The 23,084-nt window shown below is 45.4% G+C and overlaps 1 protein-coding gene across 1 annotated transcript; it reads right to left on the bottom strand.

The window, feature by feature from the left end:
• Nucleotides 1-15,019: 15,019 nt before the first annotated feature.
• LOC132250811 (uncharacterized) lies at nt 15,020-22,979 on the bottom strand. The gene is made up of 2 exons (XM_059728375.1): nt 22,762-22,979; nt 15,020-17,339 (listed from the first exon to the last, which is right to left on the bottom strand). Exons 1-2 carry the CDS (start codon nt 22,905-22,907, stop codon nt 16,868-16,870), a joined length of 618 nt encoding a protein of 205 aa, XP_059584358.1. The 5' UTR covers nt 22,908-22,979; the 3' UTR covers nt 15,020-16,867.
• Between the last annotated feature and the right edge of the window lie 105 nt (nt 22,980-23,084).

The raw sequence follows: 23,084 nt of genomic DNA, 5'->3' as shown, positions 1-23,084 counted from the left end.
ACAAGTTGTTTGTTCCCTGTGCAGTCTTCAGCAAACAAAGAAGGAGAAGGAAGTAGGATCATGTGAAGGGAAATGACTGATATAAGGAAAAGAATTGGCTCCCATTTCTAGACCCAGTGAACCAGATTCTGTATCATGATCCTATGCCTCAGGACGTTGACAGCTCTACCTCTTAAATAAAGACCTAACCAGAAAAGCTGAGTCTGGGACTGAATGCTTGGAATTCCAGTTGGTGGTATCTATCTATAACAGCCTTGTTCACATTTGATATATTGCCATGTGTCCAGGATGTGACTGGCGGGTGTTAGGCTGTTACAAGTCAAGTTAAACTCTTTTTTGTGACACCAGAAGAGTCACAGATTCTTCAGCTTGCAGGATCTGGGTCTGTGATGTCACTCAAAGATGATTCCAATTTGAATGTTAAGGTTTGTTAGTCTTTGTTTAGGGGAAATTCATATTGATTTCCTGATGCATATACCTGATGAATAAAGTGATCAGCATTGGTGAGGGAGTGCTTTCTTTACCCCAGAAACCTGACTTTCAGTAGCTCCCACACCTGAGTAAAGCACCCAGCCTTTGGAGTTTACTGATTCATTTCATCACTGAGTCCTCAGAAAGATTGAGGTGAATCAAGATTAGAGACAGAACAGTGCCAAAACCTGAGATATAAAGCCTCCTCAAAATGTTGGAACTAAAGCCACATTATTGGTGATGTGCTACCAACATTTTAACCGAAGACTCATGCAGGTATTTCTACTGCATCAGCAGTAAAAGTGTTATTCCTTGGGTAAAAAGCGTCTTGTGAGATAAAATCTGGTAGTGCTGAAAAATCGTAGAGATCCTTGCTTGAAAAACACTTGTTCAGCACTCCCTGGCAGCCAGGATGATTGTCTTCCATGACTGTCTTATCTGTGGGTCCAAAGATGGCTGATGAGGCTGATAGGTGAATAGCAGACTCTGTTGCAACTTGGGCTCATGTTTCTGTGTGGGGTGGGTGGCTCCGGATTCTTGATTCACTCTGCGAGACTTTTTCTGCTGCTCCTGTTTTTCCCTCTCCTGTTGTCATCATAAGGTTTCAAAGTATTGAGATCCTTGCAGCAGACTCTTCCTCCATTTGTAGCAATCCTGTGTGATAGTCTCCCATGAGTTGATGCCAACATTGCCTTTTTCAAGTTGGCCTTGAGGATGTCCTTGAAGCGCTTTCTCTGCCCTCCTCTTGGGCATGCTCCTTGACTGAGCTGGGAGAATAAAACTTGCTTTGGGAGTCAGGAGTTGGACAACCAGATGATGTGGCTGCCCCAGCAAAGCTGATGTTGGATGATCATCGCCACCTCAACGCTCATGGTGTTTGCCTGCAAGAGGACGTTCATGTTGGTATGTCTATCTTCCCACTGGATTTGAAGGATCTTTCACAGGCAGCACTCATGGCACTTCTCCAATAACTTGAGGTCCTATAGGTTGTCCACATCTTAGCTCTGTACAGTAAGGTGGGGATCACAACTGTTTGATAAACCATGAGTTTGGTTTCAGATTTGATGTCACGATCTTCAAACACCTGTTTCCCAGGTGTCCAAAGGCTGCATTTGCACACTGAGGTGATATTGGATTTCTTTGTCGATGTTAGCTGTCTGTGAGAGACAGCTTCTGAGGTACGGAAAATATTCAATGTTCTCCAGAGTCTCATGGTGAATCTGAATTACAGGAGCTCTATGGAAGTACAAAATATTATTTCATATTTAAATGAACAGATGTTAACTAATACCTTCATATTCCCAGTTTTTTCTATCTCAATAAAACTTCACAGCTGCCCGATGCTGGGGGAATGCAGTTTAGTGAATGGACAAGGATTCTCTCAATTTACAGACCAGAGCATGACAGGCACAAATTCTATCTCAGTGTAAATGTCATGGGCCTAAATGGGTGGCACCCTTTTAAGATTTCACACACATTAAAGGGTTTTAAGTTAAAGGTGCCCTTCCCACAGTTCTAAGTTGTGTGCAAACCAGGCAAGGCAGGCACGGAGAGGGAAAAAGCCTTCAAGCAAAGTCCAGTCTTTCTAAAAACTCTCCATACAATTGCCCTTTTAAGAAAACCAATATTTTGGTCCCAGCTCTCTTCTTTCATTTCCAGGCTGATGTAATGCCTTAGTAAGTTTCAGACAGAGTCACATGGTGGCTTCTGAGGTCAGAGCCCTGGGTGGCTTTGTTGTCTGTCTGCCTGTCTCTTGGGTGTGTGCATGTGAGAGAGGAAAGAGAGTCTCTCTACTTTGATTAGTTGGAATTTGCATGCACAATGCAGGCAAATGTGCCAGTGTTACTCTCAGTCCCAATTGGCTTTACGATGTTTTTGTATTTTCATAGATTCATAGATTCATAGATGTTAGGGTCGGAAGGGACCTCAATAGATCATCAAGTCCGACCCCCTGCATAAGCAGGAAAGAGTGCTGGGTCTAGATGACCCCAGCTAGATACTCGTCTAACCTCCTCTTGAAGACCCCCAGGGTAGGGGAGAGCACCACCTCCCTTGGGAGCCCGTTCCAGACCTTGGCCACTCGAACTGTGAAGAAGTTCTTCCTAATGTCCAGTCTAAATCTGCTCTCTGCTAGCTTGTGGCCATTGTTTCTTGTAACCCCCGGGGGCGCCTTGGTGAATAAATCCTCACCAATTCCCTTCTGTACCCCCGTGATGAACTTATAGGCAGCCACAAGGTCGCCTCTCAACCTTCTCTTGCGGAGGCTGAAAAGGTCCAGTTTCTCTAATCTCTCCTCGTAGGGCTTGGTCTGCAGGCCCTTGACCATACGAGTTGCCCTTCGCTGTACCCTCTCCAGGTTATCCGCATCATTCTTGAAGTGTGGCGCCCAGAATTGCACGCAGTACTCCAACTGCGGTCTGACCAGCACCCTATAGAGGGGAAGTATCACCTCCCTGGACCTATTTGTCATGCATCTGCTGATGCACGATAAAGTGCCACTGGCTTTTCTGATGGCTTCGTCACACTGCCGGCTCATGTTCAACTTGGAGTCCTAGTGGACTCCAAGATCCCTTTCCACCTCTGTGCCACCCAGCAGGTCATTCCCTAGGCTGTAGGTGTGCTGGACATTTTTCCTCCCTAGGTGCAGCACTTTGCATTTCTCCTTGTTGAACTGCATCCTGTTGTTTTCTGCCCACTTGTCCAGCCTATCCAGGTCTGCCTGCAGCTGTTCCCTGTCCTCCGGCGTGTCCACTTCTCCCCATAGCTTTGTGTCACCTGCAAACTTGGACAGAGTACATTTCACTCCCACGTCCAAGTTGCTGATGAAGACATTAAAGAGTATCGGTCCAAGGACCGAACCCTGCGGGACCCCACTGCCCACACCCTTCCAGGTCGAGACCGACCCATCTACCACGACTCTTTGGGTGTGACCCTCTAGCCAATTCGCCACCCACCGGACTGTGCAGTCATCCACATCACAGCCTCTTAATTTGTTCACCAGTATGGGGTGGGATACCGTATCGAAGGCCTTCCTGAAGTCCAAGTATACGACATCCACCCCTCCTCCTGTGTCCAGGCGTTTCGTAACCTGGTCATAGAAAGAGACTAGGTTGGTCAGGCACGATCTGCCCGCCACAAACCCATGCTGGTTTCCCCTCAGCATAATTTGCCCTGCCGGGCTCTCACAAATGTGAGCCTTGATAATTTTTTCAAATACTTTACCAAGGATGGAGGTGAGACTGACCGGCCTATAGTTGCCCGGGTCCTCCTTCCTCCCCTTTTTGAAAATGGGGACCACGTTAGCCCTTTTCCAGTCCTCTGGGACTTGGCCCGTGCGCCATGAGCATTCGAATATTCCCGCCAGTGGCTCTGCAATGACGTCGGCCAGTGCCTTCAGCACCCTCGGATGGAGCCCATCCGGGCCTGCCGACTTAAAGGCATCCAGTTCTTCCAAGTGACTCTGCACCATCTCAGGGTCTACGCATGGAAGTCTGGCGCCTTGCTGCTGCCTCTCTACAACCTCAGTGAGAGACTTGTCGTGCCCCTAGCTTAGGAACACTGAGGCAAAGAACTCGTTGAGGAGTTCAGCCTTGTCCCCCCTATCTGTCACCAATTGCTTCTGCCCATTTAGCAGCGGTCCTATTCCTCCCTGGGCCTTCCTTTTACTCCCTATATATCTAAAAAACAATTTCTTGTTGTCCTTTACTTGGGTTGCCATCCTCAGCTCCATGGTAGCTTTGGCCCGCCTAACTGCCTCCCTACAAGCACGAGCAGAGGAGGTATATTCATCTTTAGTGATCTCACCCTGTTTCCACTTTTTATGTGCTCCCCTTTTGGCCCTTAGGCTGCCCTGGATTTCTCTGGTCAGTGTCCATTTCAGTGTCCATGCCTTGATTGGCTGAGATGAGAGTGCTGTTTCTGAAGTATATGTTGTAGTTTCTTTTCTGTTCCATCCAGCAAGAGCACAGACCAACTGCAGATGCCCCTTCAGCCTGACGAAGGATGTTTGTGCCCAAAAGCTTGCAAAGAAGAATTTTTCCAACTATTTTACTTGGTTTAATAAAAGATATAAGATATACCCAAAAAACCTTGTCTGCCTATGTTTCTGGATACATTTCAGGATCTTTGTCCGAACTTGGATTGGTTAGACAGTGACTGTGTTGTGAATTTGTCAGTGCTGCTGGCACAGCTGTGGCTGGCTTCAAGTGCATCTGCTGTGTTTGTGAACATGTGTCAGTGAGGTGTGTGTGTCCGCTTGCAGAAAGAGCACTCCCCTTTCTACCCTTCTCCCCCAGTCACGGGAGGGATAGGAAAAGGAGGTGGAGGAAAGGGTGTGACTGTGCACTCTAATCTCTGCATGTGATCTAACTGGTCTGGAAGGGTTTGACAAACAATTAACAATCCTCCAGCTCAGCTGCTGTTTCCCAAAATAGCTCCTCAACAGCAGGAGAGGGGAGGGCTTTTAGACAAAGGTGGCCTCTTTGCAAGCAACATCGCTGCAGCAGGCGATGATGGAGAAGGGAAACCTAAGAGATTAAATCAGCGGGGAGCCCGACCCCACCTGGAAAGGAAAACAGTACAAGATAAAAGAAACTCAGGACAGGAAACAGTTTGTGGCATAAATAATAATTAAAGAGCGCTACACACATCACTGAGTTTTTGTTGTTGCTTAAATTTGCCTTCACTTATCCCGTGAAGGAGTCCTCAAGGGGCTCATTGGGATTCATATCACCTCTTGGCTCACCAACACAGCATAGGACTGTCACTAGGCCCTTTCTGCTTTTAAACTGGCATGCACAAGCCTATCTTGTTAACAGACAGGTTCATCTCAACAGCCCTTAGCAAAAACCCTGAGCGCTCCAGCATAGGTGGGCTGGGACCAGCTCCAAGCAAGCAGGTTGAAAATGCGTATAGCAGCTGGTAAGACCAATACAGCAACAACCAGGATACCTGATCCTATATAGCAGCTGGTGGTTCATCCACCCAAAGTCTTGTTAACAACTTGGTAGAGCTGAATTGGTGCCAGATACAGAGAGAAGTTTTAAGATTGGTGAGCGGACAGAGCCGGATAAGCAATTATATAATCAAGACGAAGGGACTCATAAATTGCTTGTGATCTTTTGGCTCGATATTAAGTGTAGTAGCCGTAGCATATTAAATGAGGTCCTGCCTTAAATTGTGATTGTCTCCTAATAGTGGAGGGAGAAGGGAATGACCATATATCATTCTTTCTTCCTATCTAAAACTAGCCAAATTTTTCACAGTAAGAGTTTATGCACTGAAAAGTCAAGTCAGTTTCAGGTTCCAATTTATGCCTTAGGTTGAATTTGGTTAATGGCCTATGCTGACATTTTTAGGAGTCACAATGTAGCATTTCAGAATGAAGTTTCCTGCAAATCAGATCTCAAAATGTCATCCAGTAGTGATAAACCAGGGGCGGGCAATTATTTTGGGCGGAGGGCCGCTTACCCAGTTTTGGTAAGCTGTCGAGGGCTGCATGGGTAGCCCCGCCCCTTGACAGGTGCCCTTCCCCCTGGTCACCATCTTGAGACCAATGTCCCAGGGCCAGCACCGGTGGGGCCCAGGGCGGGGCGCAGGCTGGCAGGGGTCTGTGGAGCCAGGCTGGGCTGCACCAGCAGGGAGAGGGGGGAGCTGGCCCGGCTCCATAAAGCCCCTGCTGGCTGGGACCCTGTACCCCTGCTGCCCTGCTCTGGGCCCCGCCAGTACTAGCCCCGAGACACCGGTGCAGGCCCTGTGCTCCCTCACCTGCTCACTCCCAGCATCCCCCCAGCCCCACAGTACAGGTGGGGGACAGTGCACAGTCCCAACCCCGTGCTCACCGGCAGGGAATGAGCTGATGCAGAGTGTGGGGAAAAGTGGCCCCTTGCCTGCCCCATGACCAGCGCTCCCTGCTGCAGCCACTCGCAGCCTGTGCGGGGCTGTCCTGAGCAGGCACAGGCAGCTGCATGCGGGCTGTGAGCAGCTCCAGCATGGGGCACTGGCCATGGAGCAGAAGAGGGTCCACTTTTCTCCACCCTGCACTCAGCACCAGCTTGTAACCCACCCCCACTGCCAGCCTGGGCCCTGCACTGACTCTGGGCTCGCCCGCTGGGGCTGCGCCACTATGGCAGCAGCTGCGGCCCCGCCTTGCTGCGCTGGGCAGCGTTTGCTGCTGCTGCCTGCCCGGAGCTCGCATGCTGGGCAGCCCAGAGGCAGTGGTGGCAGCCTCACCACAGTCTACTGCAGCGCAAGATCTAAGTGGGCAGCAGCAGCAAATGCTGCCCAGTGCGGCAAGCAGGGAAGCTGCAGCTGCTGCTGCTGCAGCACAGCCCCAACAGGCGAGCCTGGAGCCAGCACAGGGCCAGGCTACAAGTTGGTGCTGAGTGCGGGAAAAGTGGCCTCGTGCCTGCCCCGTGCCTGGCGCCCCACACTGCAGCCACTCGCAGCCCACATGGGGCTGCCTGTGCCTGCTCAGAACAGCCCTGCGCGGGCTTTGAGTGGCTGCAGCAGGGAGTGCCAGCCATGGGGTGGGTGAGGGGCTGCTTTTCCCTGTGCTCAACACCAGCTCCTCCCCTGCCCTTCCCACACCCCACCTTACCTGAGTGTTCTAGGCTGGTGTAGCCAGGAGGTCCTAGGTGGGGAGGCAGGGTGGGGTGGGCGATGCTGTTGCAGCAGCCCACCGCGCTTCCCCTGGGTCCTAGTGCCCCTGGTTCCTGTCATTTTTGACAGAAACCAAGGACAGATAAATTTTAATTTTCAAAATTTTTTTAGGGGCCCCACAGGTTGGATAGAATGGCCTCACAGGCCAGATGCAGCCCACAGGCTGTATTTTGCCCACCCCTGTGATAAACAATGGGTGCATCTACACAAGACGCTTACAGCTCATTGGCTTAATAACACTGAGCAGTAGTGTATCATGGCAAAACCTGTGCTAATAGCTGCTGTACAATGTTATTAGGCTAATGCGCAGTAAGCCTCACTAAACACTGTACCAGCACTAATGCACAGTAACTTTAGGTTAGTTAATCTTTTATTAAGGAAGTAGTAGTTAGTTAGTCTTTTATTAAAGAAGTAGTAAACTAAATGCACATTAATGAACGTGTAGATCTGCCCAGTGTCTCTGACTGGCCTCCTATCCATTTTGCTTGGTATTTAATTTATTTTTAAATACAAGGCTAGAGTGATTCAGAACCTTCTAAAAATGAAGAAGGGATTTCTGCTAAGTAGTGTCTAGGATAATTTTTAAATATAACCAGGGGTACTAAATTAATACAGAAGATAGGGCAGGGTGGCACCTGTAAATTGGTACAAATGCAATCTAGATGCAAAACAACCAACCTAGACTAAAAAAGACAGCTTTTGAATACTGTTGTTAATATATTCAGCTGTGAAACTCCACCAGAGGGTCCTATTACAGCAATCACAGCAGCAACCTCTTAAATACAAAGAGAGAGCTTTTCAAAGAGAGTTAGGTTCCAAAAGAAACAGAAAATCCCACTAAGCACTTATCTGCTTTTTCAGACATCCCTCTTTGAAAAATCTTGACCCAAAATCTTTAAAGTCCCAGTGTTTTATGGACTATACCTTGGTTTCCTAGGGGAAAAGTATTTATTTGGCAGATGTCTGTGGTTTTCTGGTAGATGATCCTTCAATTTTATTTAATCTTTCTGTATTCGTTCATCCTGTTATTCTTGAAATGCTTCTGCTGTATAGCCCACCATAGGTCAAAATAATGGTTTCCTTTAACAGGTTTCTCTCTCTAAGCCAGTTACACAGATGTGGGCTGGTCTGTGTACACAGCAAACTTATCTCTGCCCTGCTTCTCAAACTCACACATAGTGCTGGGACCCCTGTTACAACCCATTTTGAGCTGTCCATCCTAATTCAGTGAAGCACTGGAGCTAGTAAAATTTAAGCATGCTTAACTCAGTGATTTGAGTATGCATTTACATGCTTTGCTGAAGTAAGACTGTAATCAGCCACGTTAGCATATTCTCTACTCCAGTTTAGAGTAAACAATACATTAAGAGCAATTTATTAAAATGAATATACTAATTAGGTAAGAACTATCTGTCAACATGGTAAACTGCAATGTAGACAGGATTGTAACTGTGCACCCAAAGGAGTCACAGTCCAATTTTTTTCTCCCTTTTACCTCAATGTCACCTTCTTTCTCACTGGCGGGCAAGCTAACTGCTGCAGCCCTGAGTACATCCCAGAGCACTGATGTGTGCACTGTTCTGCTGCTTTCAATTTAAGTGCAAAGGAGAAGGTTGCATAATGATGTGCTGAAGTCATGGAACCATAATTAATGAAGGAGTCTGCCTGCTACAGCTCACTGTGAAGAAAAAGAACATAGGGTAGAAGCTGATCTCCTGAGGATTCTGCAGCAATGAATATCACAAGTTGTTTTGTACATTTCTTGTATATAGCCACTGGGTGCATTTACATGAGACGCTAACTGTGCAGTAGCCTAGTAACACAGGCTCAGCTGCTCGACAGTTCAGTGGGTGGGAAACTGGCCACAGGGTAGGACCCAGAGAGTTCTCATGAATGGATCTGTGTCATCCTGGCACAAAGTGGCCAGTGGTGTCCCTCAGGGGTCTGTGCTTGGACCAGTGCCTTTCAACATCTTTATCAATGATTTGGATGGGGGAGTGAAAAGCTCACTGGCCAAGTTCGTGGATGACACCAAGTTATGGGGCAGTGTAGCCATGTCAGAAGATAGGCTGCAGATGCAGGCGGACCTGGACAGGCTCGAGAGTTGGGCAGACCAGAACCAGATGAAGCTTAACACTTCCAAGTGCAGGGTGCTCCATCTGGGGGCAGATAACCCTCAACATACATACAGGCTCAGAGGTGACAGCCTGACTTGTACCACAGCCGAAAGGAACCTCAGGGTAATGACTGACCATCACACGAACATGAGCCGTCAGTGCAATGCAGTGGCCAGCAGGGCAAATAACATGCTGGCATGCATCAACCAATGCATCTCGTGTAAAACTAAGGAAGTGATACTCCCGCTGTACTCAGCACTGGTGAGACTGCAGTTGGAGTACTGCGTCCAGTTTTGGGCGCCGCACTTCAATAACTTGAGAGGGTGGAAAAATCTGAGAGGGTCCATAAAAGAGCCACCCGTATAATCAGGGACTTGCAAGGCAAGTCATATGAGGAAAGGCTGAGGGACCTGGGCCTCTTTAGCCTAAAGAAGAGAAGCTTGAGAGGGGACTCGATAGCAGCTTACTGCTATATCAGAGAGTGCATCAGGAGCTCAGTGAACAACTGTTCACTAAGGCACCCCTGGGGAAGACCAGGACCAATGGATATAAACTCCTCGAAGGCCACTTCAGGCTTATTACCAGGAAAAACTCCTTCATAGTCAGGGTGTCCAGACTGGAATGAACTCCCTCCAGAGGTGGTGCAATCACCTACCCTGGAGGTTTTCAAGAGGAGACTAGACAGTCACCTTGCTGGGGTAGCTTGACCCCAGTTGTCTTCCTGCCTAGAGCAGGGGGACTGGACCCAATGATCTGCAAGGTCCCTTCCAGCCCCTAACAATCTATGAATCTATGAAAACACTGCACAGTAGCATGCCAGGCAAAATCTGTGCCAATAAGCTACTGCATGGTAATATTAGGCTACTGTGCAGTTAGCACCTGTAAAAACCTGTGCGCTGATGCTACTGTGCAGTAGTGCCAGTTACTGCACATTAATTTAGTACTTGGTTATGCAAGTACTAAACTTAATGTACAGTAACTATGGCACATTAATGAACGTGTAGACACGCCCACTGACACCCACTGTTACAATGGGCAAAGGAGAGCATGGGTAAACCAGAGGTCTCTTCCAGGGCATAGGAAAATATACAGCAGCCTGTCTGTTTTTGTGTAAGAGGCAAAACTATCATGTTACATGCCACAAGTACAGAGGAAGTTTCAGGTCCTATGGTCCCGAACTTAAACTTATGGAACCCCTGCCCCAAGTGTTCAGGATCAAGTTGTGAACCCAGGAGTTCTGGTCAAATCCTCGGTAATTCTGGCCCCCCCAAAATTTCAGTTTTAATGACCTTCCTCACCATGATTTCCTGTCTTTGTTGCTCTACATTTTCAGCTCCAGAGAGAACATCTTTCTTTTCCCCTTTAATTCATACTCATGTTCAGTAACCTGTGTTACCATCTTGTGTCTGCTGGGTGGTGTACGCCCTAGCAGCAGGGTGTGCTCTCCCTGGCCCTTCCAAGTCTATAGCCTTTTCCTTTTCCAGGGACCTTCCTTTGGCTGCTCTCTCACTATCCTTGTACTCTGTAGATTTTCTCTGTTTTATGAGGCAGACTAAATGACTCTCTCCCACATAAAAAAAATGGGATATTCAGGCAGCTGCTCAGGACCCAGGGAGAGGATACACAAAGTTAAGAGTTCCCCAGAGATAAATAACAAGGATCTGGAGCTAGGGGTAAGCCCTGAGGCAGGAGGTGTTATCTGTCTTCCAAAACTCATTTCTTACTTTAACAAACCTGCCAAATTCCATTATCAATATAGCTAATATATTTCTGAGTCCTGCTAAGCTCATAGCATCAAAGAAGTTCTGTGGCAATGAGTTCCAGAGGCTAATTGTCACTGACTTTCCTTTACTTGGTTTTGAGTTTAGCACTATTAATTTCCAGGGAAGGTATTAGGAGACAACGTCAATGGAAGAGCCAGCTCTACCTTCTCCCTATCTGTCCTTATTCAACATGCCCTTATGACATCCTCTTTCAGTCATCTCCTTTCTGAGGTAAACAGTTCATATTCAACTTGCCTAATTTTGCTTCTGAGCTTCTTGCGTGTTTATAGTTACAGTTATTATTTTTGACCCTGTGCCTATTTCATCTCATTCCTTCATTTGACACCTGGTGGATTAGACAGCAGTGCCCCTTGTGATCTTTAGTCCCAGTTCCAGTTCAGCTATCTTTTGTGTCTTATCCAGATGCAGACACCTCTTTGAATTATTGACATCTCTCCCAGATGTCTCTCTCTGACTTGAGTGCTCCTCAGTACCTGTCAGCTCTCTAACCCAGCTGGCCCAGCAGGTGCAACTGGAAGAATTTCAGAAAAAGCAACTAGAGAACTCCTGCATCTAAGCCATCCCTTTGGCAAGCTACATTTAGTTTTTAAGACATTTTTTCTTAAATCCCCTCAGGCACTGATATTACTATGCAGCACAACCGCTCATTAAGTTATACCACATCTGCCCCCACTATACTAGAGGCAAGTATGTGCCTCAGAGTCAAAAGTGCCAATGAGGGCTCACACTAATGTTTTCAATAATCACCATGGCTTTTCTTTTATAATTGTACTCCCTGAAGCAATATCCTCGTTACCTAAAGAATAATACCCTTCCCTAGTTCCACTAGAAAGAAGGTTCAAGTCTCCATCAGGAGACTACCAGCTTGATCAGCAGAGAGCTTCATATGCAGTGAGCTCTGAGCCCAGTGGCTGGTCAGTTTAAGGGCTGCCAGAATGTCATATAAACAGTGAAATCAGAGGTCCTGCTGGAGCTTTATGAACTCACTGTGCATGCAGAGCTCTGACAGGACCCATGCTATAACTACATGCTCAGAAAAGCCAGTTCTGAGATATCACAAGGATTTGAAAGGAATAAAGTGCTATTAAAACTCCTTGCTGACCAGTCCAACACTGAATATTTAATTGTGGTTAGGGTTTAGTGTTATCACTGGCTTATTCTCACTGTAAGCGCTACTGAAAACCTTTACAATCTTTTATTAAGAGAGAGAGAGAGAGAGAAGACTTACAGGCATTTGAAACTTAAGCAGAGCTCATTTAATCTATTTCCTTTACTGTCTACCATTTTCTACAGGGAAAATATCCATTTCATGGGTTTAGTTAGTATTGAAGAAAATGGTGTTAACTGGGCTTTTTGGGGAAGAGAAAACAAATTTAATTTGAATCATCTTGAATTGACATTGATGAGGCTAGATCTTGTTGCCTTTCTGACCAAGAAAAATAAAACCCACAAATGGAGAAAGAAACAATAGTACAAGATAGAAACTATATCTTCCTTTTGGTGCTTTCTTAGTGCAAACTAGCTGTTGTTACTTTTAGCTTGTTCTGGCTGCAAGCTCACAGTAATGTTGAAAAAGTGGTATTTGTCTTGGCTGGTCAAGACAGTTTCTTACTACACAGAAGGCAAGAAGAGGAAGACAAGGGACAAAAGATAACACATATGGGAAAGAATGATAGCAGGAACCTCAGCTTCACATTGCAGGTGTTTTTCAGGATTCAGTGGAACTAGAAAGAGATGACAGTGTCAACCAGTTTCTTCTCCCTGGTCCAAGCTGGTTAGGGCACCTTTCAGGATTGGACAATAAGGATATAATCTGGACTTGAGGAAAATGGTGGGGGTGATGTCAGCCACAATGCTGAAGCTCATTCCCTCACATCTCTAAACATTCCCTAACTATTACAATACATTTTAAGGTACCTTGTCTGCAGTCTTTCATTTATTCTATTCATGTGCTGAATGGTATAGGCCAGATCAGAAGAAAGCTATGGAAAATAGCATAGAAAAAGGAATGTGAGAAGGCAGGAACCACAGGGAGACCAAGTGCTTTGAGAGAGGACTGAAGACAGTATGAAGCTGAAAACTGCAATTGCATGCAGATCGCTTTGGCAAGAGGCATACAGAGGGGAATTCCCCACTTGTCACTGCTATATTCACAAAATTCTTGCTTTCCCCTTCATCCCATATTTAGTTCAGGGCGCTCTCTCAGATTTTGACTTGACTAGTTTAATACACACTAATGGCACACTGCTTTGTCTAAACTACTCTTTTAGACGTGCCACATCTTGAAATGCTTATCTACATAAGGCAATGAAATCACTTAGACTGACTGCCCATGAAGGTCCTTACCCCAACAATCAAACCTGTTCAGTTTTTTGGCCTTGTTGCTACCAATACTTCTCAGGAATCATTATCTACAGGTATGTCACTGTTCATAATTACATTTAATATGTGTGTGAATCAGAAAAACACACTGAACTAAAATTATTTAGAAGTATCATCACTGGCTTTATGACAATAATTTCAACTGCTACATTTACAGGAAACAGAACTAACTGCACCCAAAGAGGAGTTGGAACTACAGTGTATCCTGAAGAGGGACTTGGAAGTATATGTGAAATAGGACTAACACAGATAAATAAGATATTAACTCTTATTTAATGGATTTGACCAGATTGTAGAAAATTAAGCTATATCTCACTGACCACTATACTCCACAGACATGAATCTTGTTCCCTGAATAGAAGGCATGAATTTTATAAGATTGAGTATATCATTTTTAAGAAACTAAACTGTACTGTTAAAAAATTCTATTTAACATTTCCAAAATAAGGATTTTTTCAAAATTAAACGCAGAATTTGGCCATTTCAAATATACTATATGCCACTTAGATCAAAACTTTCAAACTAGTTATACCATTAGATCCAACTGCTGGTTCACAGCAAATTGGTAGGAAGAGAGATACAACAGATGACATATATCAATGCTAAGCCAGACTAGATTACCAATGGCAAATTTTCTTCTCTAGCCAAGTTGTGACTTATACTGTATATGTAAATTCCTCCCTATGTCTTGTAGTGAAATTCTTTTCAAACAAGCTTTGTGATAACCATCTCCATGACAGGGACAGTTGAAGGAGGGTTGACATTGCCAAGGAGAAAAGGAATTGCTAAATAGGGGAATGCCATCCTTTCTATCCTATTTGTGCAGTTCTGCATGGGTGCAATAGCAGGATGCAGCAGGATCCTAGAATTCCGAATACAATCCCCAGTATGGAGGTTTAATAGGACTGAGGTATTCAGATCTTTTAACAGCTAAGCTAACTTTGATCAAGTTGTATGGGGAATACTGCAGACCACGGTTGGTGATCTTTCAAAAGTTTTAAATCCATCAGATCTAACCAACTCCTTTAGATATAATTAAAGGCCTGATGGCCACATGCAGCCCACAGGCTGCTGGCTGGACAGCCCTGCTTTAAATAATGGAAGTATTACCATTCTTCTCCTAAGAATTGGAAAAGTTTTATTAATAAGAAATATCAGGCAACTTTAATATAGCAGTTGATATTCCTCTCTATAGTGGCTAAAGTTTAGGCTAGTTTTACAGTTTTATTGGTAGCCAGCCCCAGAGGTCACAAGTATGAAGCTACGGCTGAAGGACTCCAGGCACGGCTCTGTCAGATTTCAACAAGTCTGAGAATTCTGCTAAATACCGTGTCGTAAGAACACAAAAAAGGAAAGAAAGGAAGGTAACCAGCCCAACTTTGAATGTTCGGGTCATTACATCTGACAAAAAGCAGTCAATTTTGCCCTCCAAGAAGTGTCATCTATCAAAATATATAGCCCCATCAAACAAGAAAAAGAACTGCGATCATATGCAGTCTTTATTTTTTGCATTACCAGGGCTCCTAGAAATCCCAGTCAAGGACTGTGACCCCATTGTACTAGGTACTGTACAAATACAGAGCAAAAAATGGTTCTCGGCCGAAGACAGTTTATTGTCTAAGACAAGAAACAACATGTAAAGGCAAGCAGGCAGACAGGTGTGGGTACACAATGAAGCAATAAGATCATATTGGTCATTGTAACAGGCAGCAATCTCAGAACACCAGTGGCTTAAACACTGTTGACTTCTTATAAACAATGCAACATAGGAGGGTTTGAAGGAAAGACCCAAAGAAGAATGCTGAAGTAGCTTTGTTGTAGATGTTTAGGGAGAGCTCCTGGCGAGCAAAATGGAGAGCATGGGAGAAAGTACAATGGTGCCAGTTTGGAAATTTAACAAGGGAATGGCCAATATTTTACCTGATTGGGTTGTTAAAAATACCTAAGATACTTTACTCTGGAGTAATTTGACTGATTAATTCACAGGATGAAAACAGTCACAAAATGGTAAACTCAGGTCACTGGTCAAACCTGGCTAATACCTGGCTACTTTTGAGGAAAGTCAGAAACTGCAATCTGAATACACTCAAAATGAAGCAGTTTCCGTGTCCTGTCCCAATACGACTCAAGATTTTATGACTTAAAGGGATCCTTATAATCAGCCATCTGACTTGTATTAATGCAGACCAAAACATCTCTCCCAATGACACCTGCTGATGTCTGGGTTAGGGGGTTTAGGTTGTAGCTGTGTTGGTCTAAGGACATAGGCAGACAAGGTTCCTTGGGTGAGTTTGATATCTTTTATTAGACCAACCCAAATGGTTGGAGAATAGTTATTAAGCAACCTTTCGGGTTCAAAAACCCTTCGTCAGGCTAAGGAAGCTTCAGCAGTTGGTGTGTGCTCTTCCTGGATGGAATGAAAAGTAAACAAGCCCGGGGCTGGGCTGGGCTGGGGAGTCAGTTGCCAGGCAGATTGTAATGTATCAAAAATCCAATGTCTGTGTTTAGTCCCTGATCTCTAGTATCCAGCAGGTTGATGAAATGGAGCTCATAGGCTCCTCTCTGGGAAGTGTTGTGTAAGTTTCCCTTGAGGATCAGGACTGAGAGACTGGAGAGCGAGTGGCCCTCCTGTGAGAAATGTGCCCCCACCGGTAATTGGGTGTTTCTGTCTTTGATGGATTTCCGGTGTGCGTTCATTCTGGTGCACAGTTGTTGTTTGGTCTCTCCTACATGTCTTCCATCAGGGCATTTGGTGCATTGGATGAGGTATATTACATTTCTGGAGGTGCAGCTGTAAGATCCTGGGATGCTGATGGCTCTGTTGTGGGGTGTAGTAATAGTGGGGGTGGTGGAGATGTGTTGGCAGGTTTCGCATTTCTTGTCATGGCACGGTCTGGATCCTTTTGGTGTGTTCTGGAGTTGAGGAAGTTTGCTTCTGGTGATGAGGTTGGCGAGGTTCGGTGCTTGTCTGAAGGCTAGGATGGGTGGCTCTGGGAAGATCTTTTTAAGAATAGGGTCTCTTTCTAATATGGGTTGCAATATTTTGAGGATTTTCCGTACAGGTTCAAGGGATGGGTGATAGGTCATAACCAGCGGTGTGCGATTTGTGGGTGTTTTTCTTCTTTACTGCAGCAGTTCTTCACGTGGTATCCGGGTGGCTCTTTCAAATGTGCAATCTACCTCTCTGGAGGAGTGTCCTTGCTGGGTGAAAGCCTTTTTAAGATTGGTGAGGTGGCGATCCCGGGTGTTCTCTTCAGTACAGATGCGGTGGTATCTGAGGGCTTGCCTGTATATCACAGCTTTTTTGGTGTGTTTCGGGTGATTGCTGGTTCTGTGCAGATATGTATGTTGGTCTGTGGGTTTCTTGTATACTGTGGTCTGTATTTTACCCTTCTGGATACTGATCACTGTGTCTAAAAAGGGGATGTTGGTGCTGGAGTATTCTAAACAAAGTCAGATGGAGGGATGGTGACTGTTGAATTTCTGGTGGAACTCAATCAGAGATTGCAGGTTCTCACTCCAAATGATGAAGATGTCATCGATGTATCTTAGGTATAGTAAGGGTTTGATGGTGCAGTTCTTGAGGAAGTCTTCTTCCAGGTGGCTCATAAAAAGGTTGGCATACTGTGGGGCCATTTTAGTGCCCATAGCTATTCCCATCATCTGGAGGAAGTGTTGATTATTAAAAGTGAAATTGTTGTGTGTGAGGATGAAGTGTATAAGCTCAGTAATATCTTTGGGTCTGTATTCTGGGTTGTAATCTTGTTTCTGTAGATATGTAAGGCAGGCTTGGATGCCATTCTGGTGTGGGATGTTGGTATATAGGCTGGTAACGTCCATGGTGGCTAGGAGTGTGTTGCTGGGAAGGTGGTCTATGTTTTTAAGTTTCCGTAGCAAGTCTGTAGTGTCTTGGACAAAACTTGCTCTGTGGGTGACAAGCAGTGTTAGGATGGATTCAACAAAACCTGATATTTCCTCAGTTAGGGTCCCATGGTTGGATATGATAGGTCTGCCAGGGTTCCCTTGTTTGTGGATTTTAGGGAGCATGTAAAAAGTCCCCGGGTTAGGTAGTGGGGGGATCAAGGTCTGTAGTTTTTCTTGTAATCTTGATGGAAATGATTTGATGGTATTGTTGAGTCTTTTGGTGAAAAGGGGAGTAGGATCTTGTCTGGGTTATGCATTCCAGCTATGTAAATTAGATTATCAAGTGTAATAATCTGTGCATCTGAATTAAAGCCTATCATTCACAATGCCACCAAAGCTTGATTTCAAGTCAAATACCACTTTAAATACAGAGTGGCAACAGTGTATGCTGGTCCAAAGAGATCTGTAAAAAATATTCAGATTTGTTTTTTACACATCTTTGTGAACAAAGATACAGTCTGTGTGGTACCAGTTATTCATACAATAAGAGGGAAGGTTTTGAAATATCCCATCATAATGCAGCAAGGAATTCAGTGCATGAACAGATAACTGCAGAGGGGAATAATACTCAAACTGAAGAGTGTTGTTGAAAATCAGCTCCATCTTTATGATAGCTAACTGTGCCGACAAAAGACTGATGGAGCTCTATCTATGATAGGGAATATCAAAGGAGTTGTTACTCTGGTGAAACAGTTCACTGAGGTTCATGGCTATCCTTCAGCATCACTGACTTCTATACATCAGTGATTATTATCTAGAGAATTGCTACAACTCAAGCATGTTATGTCCATTGTTGTGTCCATAATGATCAGTATCTATAATGACACACTTTTCAAGAACTTTCATACAGGGGAACAACTTCTCCATACCAGGAAATCATCAGTGACTTGGATGAAGGAGTCAAATGTACTCTGTCCAAGTTTGCAGATGACACAAAGCTATGGGGAGAAGTGGACACGCCGGAGGCAGGGAACAGCTGCAGGCAGACCTGGACAGGTTGGACAAGTGGGCAGAAAACAACAGGATGCAGTTCAACAAGGAGAAATGCAAAGTGCTGCACCTAGGAAGGAAAAATGTCCAGCACACCTACAGCCTAGGGAATGACCTGCTGGGTGGCACAGAGGTGGAAAGGGATCTTGGAGTCCTAGTGGACTCCAAGATGAACACGAGCCGTCAGTGTGACGAAGCCATCAAAAAAGCCAATGGCACTTTATCGTGCATCAGCAGATGCATGACGAATAGGTCCAAGGAGGTGATACTTCCCCTCTATCGGGCACTGGTCAGACCACAGTTGGAGTACTGCGTGCAATTCTGGGCGCCACACTTCAAGAAGGATGCGGATAACCTGGAGAGGGTCCAGAGAAGGGCAACTCGTATGGTCAAGGGCCTGCAGACCAAGCCCTACGAGGAGAGACTAGAGAAACTGGACCTTTTCAGCCTCCGCAAGAGAAGGTTGAGGGGCGACCTTGTGGCTGCCTGTAAGTTCATCACGGGGGCACAGAAGGGAATTGGTGAGTATTTATTCACCAAGGCGCCCCCGGGGGTTACAAGAAACAATGGCCACAAGCTAGCAGAGAGCAGATTTAGACTGGACATTAGGAAGAACTTCTTCACAGTTCGAGTGGCCAAGGTCTGGAATGGGCTCCCAAGGGAGGTGGTGCTCTCCCCTACCCTGGGGGTCTTCAAGAGGAGGTTAGATGAGTATCTAGCTGGGGTCATCTAGACCCAGCACTCTTTCCTGCTTATGCAGGGGGTCAGACTCGATGATCTAATGAGGTCCCTTCCGACCCTAACATCTATGAATCTATGAAATTTTCAGGATTTCAAAATATTCTGGGTTTTTCTGTTCTGCATAGAAGTGAAACCAAGGCCCTCTACCATTTCTTGAGGAGAAAAAGATAAAGACCTTCACACACCACAGAAGAGTCAGTCTCTCACATTCCAGGCAAGTATTCTAATGACTGGACTATGGGGACTGTTTCTGGCTCCCACAGGAGAGATTTAGATTTTAGAGAAAGTGGTTGGGGGTACTAACCTAGGGTGAAGGGGAGTAGAAGAGCAGGGACCTGAAGATGGGGCTCCTACATTCCAGAAGAGGATCCTGCTCAGAAGGCGATGGCTCTTCTGGGATGACAGGTACATGCATGTGTGTACAGGCACAGTAAGAACTCTTTCTTGATGAACATTTTGTCAAAACTGGTATGGCTTCAACAAATCAAATATTTTTCACTGAATAGTTCCCAGTGGGCTCTACAGTGGGATGCAGCCTACAAAGACTCTCCTCTACCAGAAATTTTTGGCAGGCCAGGGGAGGAACATACTGGAGCAATCTGCAGCACTGCAAAGTGAAATCAAAACTTTCATTCAGGAACTGAGACAAGACCACACCCATCCTAGAAAGTCAAAAGAGCTTGGTTTTTTGATAGTGTGATATTTTGATTTTAAATATCATTTATATTAAATTAGCTTTCAGCTTAAAAAAAAAGAACCACCTCCTTGCTGTGAATTTTGAAAATTCTCAGCTATTCAATAGAGATCTTTGCAATTTTCCAACTTGTTTAAACTTTTTCCTAGAATGACTTGAGAAAAGAATTCTCTCTCAACTATAAAGTTATCCGGTAAAAAAAAATTACCAAACAAAACTTGTTACTTGCATATTCCCTGGACTACCATGACTGCCATGACTACAGTACCACTACAACTCTGCTAAAAAAAGGTTAATGTACTTTATTAAGGAACTTCTAATCTCCATAAATTACTATTACAAGCTACTATTTGAATTGACTTGTTCTCTGTTTAATTCACTCTTGATCCAGATAATGTTGAATGAGATCCCACACTTGAGTGAGATGAATTGCACTACTCCACAATACTGACAGCAAAGCACCATAAATCACTTTTGTTAGGACTTTTGCAGTTGCTTGAATAAGTCCAAATATGATAACCTTTAACAAGATGTTCTTAAAATACAGCATTTGTGTAGAAATACATTTACATGTCAGCAAACTGTCTTCGTAATTAACAAGTTCAAACTAAGCTGACTCACCAGCAAAATTTCTGAAGACACCAAACTGCTACTACCAGCCTAGAACTACCAACTGGCTACCACAAAAATGTGCAACAGGTCTCACTGATAAAGCTACTGATCTCTGCACTTCTGAACCAGTGTTTTCCTGGAAGGTAGCAAAATTACTCAGTACACAACTGCATGAACCAATTTATAGTATACAAATGAAATGCAACACATCGAGAAATTTTGCTTCTTCAGATCATGCTGGCACCTGAAAAACAGTTGGCACTTGAACATGGAAGTATTTAGTTACACCTGTTACCAAATAAAAGACATAGGAGCCTCTATTGTTGCTTCCAGAAAAGGAGAAGAGGAATGTGGAGTAACTGTTACTGGTTTTGTGCAGGTATTGCGGGAACATTTCAATTGAAATAAAGGCTTCATTCTCAGATGGAGAAACTGACTCCCAGCTGGGGAGAGCTTTTGTGCCAACAGTTTTCCCAGAAAGAAATGAAGAATGAGAAAGTGCTCAACAATTCAAAGCCACATATATCTCTTTCTCATGAAAAAGGTTAACTTTCTTCCTTCAACCAAAACTGTGGTCAGACCCCAGCAGACAGGTCTCCCTAGCCTTTCAGTACTTTTAAAGTAGAAGAGCAAAGGCCTAAAGTTACTGGAGGAACAGCCGGATGTAAGTAGGCAACAACACTGGTGTAGATGTACAGGTAGGGTGGCCATCATAGAGGACATTCCAGTTTTCTGCTACTCTGTTTTCTGCTACTTAGTCTAGACAACCGGACTGTCCTCTATGATGGCCACCCTACGTACAGATAGGGCAGAAAAGGTGGTGGAAACTACACAGGCAGTTGTCTTCACTGAAACTGGCAGCTGCTTGGGCAGGGAGATTGTAAAGGGAGGTAGAATTCAAACAGAATGGGACTGTGAAACTTTAAGGTGACAGGGGAGCCTGGAAAAGACGGGAATCAGTAGTAGTCTTTGGGACAGACCCCAGTGTTTTCTTTTGCAGGTTGGACGAGGACAGGAAGGGCAGAAGAGCCTGAGACAGGTTCCCCATTCTGCTTCCCTTGTGTCCCTTCCATTTGTCCTCTCAGACACCCTCTGTTTTCACAAAGAAGTGTCCTTCTTCTTGAGAGCGAAGAACTCTGGACAGAGCATGCCTCTCCATCTGCCTACGGATGACTCAAGCCATGGGAACATGCAACAAAGGACTCCGACGTGTGACTACATCATCCCAATTAAAGGGGGCGTTTTATTTAAAATCCAAAGCCTATCGTTAAAGAGGCTCTCTCACTGAATTTGATTCCCTGGTTTCGCAATCCGCAATGGCTTTTCCCTCAACATTCACGATTATCCTGTTCCAGATTGCAAAACTGCTCCACAGATTTCCCACGGCGAGCAAGTCGCCTTGCCAAACAGGCTTCCTACTTTAAAGCACTATCAGCTGGGACATCTGGCACGACAGAGCAAAAGTGCAGTCACATTATTTGGCCGGTTCAGGGGTCCCTGCCCAAGGTCTCAAATTGTGCCCCACATGCTTCACCCATACCCATGCATGCATCTGCTCCCTGCCCCCCTGCTCCCCCCACGAGAGTATCCTCCCTTCCTATCAGTGGCTCTCAACTGTATTTAGATTCAAGGTGCCCATCACTAGACTCAAGGCGGCTCTTGGAAAATGGCAGCTTGTTTTCTGTGTTTTCTGACAGAGGAAATAAAAGAACAGTATGAAGGGTCCCGCGGGCGCTGTGACTTGCTGGCCCTTAAGTGAGAGGAGATTTCCTTCTTCCTCAGGCCCCAGGCGGCCGGGAACAACACGTCACCTCACGGCACTCGAGTCTTAAATTATTGTATTGGAAGCTCAAAATTATCATATTTGCTGAAAAGCTGCCCTACACTGAAAAAATATGCAAATAAGTCTGCCAGTAAGTCTTATTTACCTTGTACTGCTCACTGTAACTTGCCAGTGAGCAAGTGAGAATTGGATCTTAAAGTTGATTCATTTCTTTCAAGGTCAGTAGGCATAGAAAAGCACTGACAGCAAACCCAAAACCTAGCTAAAGCCCTCTGGAAACAATTTGGGGTTTGCAAGTGATGCAGCAATCAGTTGCTTAAAAATTATGGTAGGTTTTGGGCAGACAAGGGTCCTTGGGTGAATTTGATATCTTTTATTAGACCAACTCAAATAGTTGGAGAATATGTATTAAGCAAGATTTTGGGTTCAAAAACCCTTTGTCAGGCTAAGGAAGTTTCAGCAGTTGGTGTGCGCTCTTCCTGGATGGAATGAAAAGTAAATGGTAGGTTTTGGGCACTTTTACTGTCATTGGCCGGACACCGTGCAAGGGTCGAAGTTATTGTACAAATCGGTAATGGTCGTACACCCGGGAACACCGCCTACCCTCCTGCTTCGCGGGACCGGAGGCCCCAAACTGGAACAGCTCCACCAGCCCAGCCAAGCCGCGCAGCCCGCCCGCCCGCGTCAACTTCCAACCACCGAGCGGCCGCGAAGTCTGTGATTGGCCGAGCCAGGCAGGGCGCGGGCATAGCCGTCACGGCGGAGAGGAAGGGGCTGCAGCGCCTGCGCAGTACTTCCGTCAGCAAGCACACGCGCACACCGCGTCCCCCGGCGGGGGCTGGGCTTGTACCTGTCACGTGACAGCAGCAGGCACAAGTGCACACCGCGCTCCCGCGGGGATTGACGGGGTTGTGCCTGTTACTGTC

Source organism: Alligator mississippiensis, chromosome 5 (genome assembly GCF_030867095.1).
Source record: "Alligator mississippiensis isolate rAllMis1 chromosome 5, rAllMis1, whole genome shotgun sequence".
In the NCBI taxonomy this organism is placed as follows: Eukaryota; Metazoa; Chordata; order Crocodylia; family Alligatoridae; genus Alligator; species Alligator mississippiensis.
The sequence above is the reverse complement of the archived record's forward strand: the minus strand, read 5'-3'. Positions and strand labels throughout refer to the sequence as shown.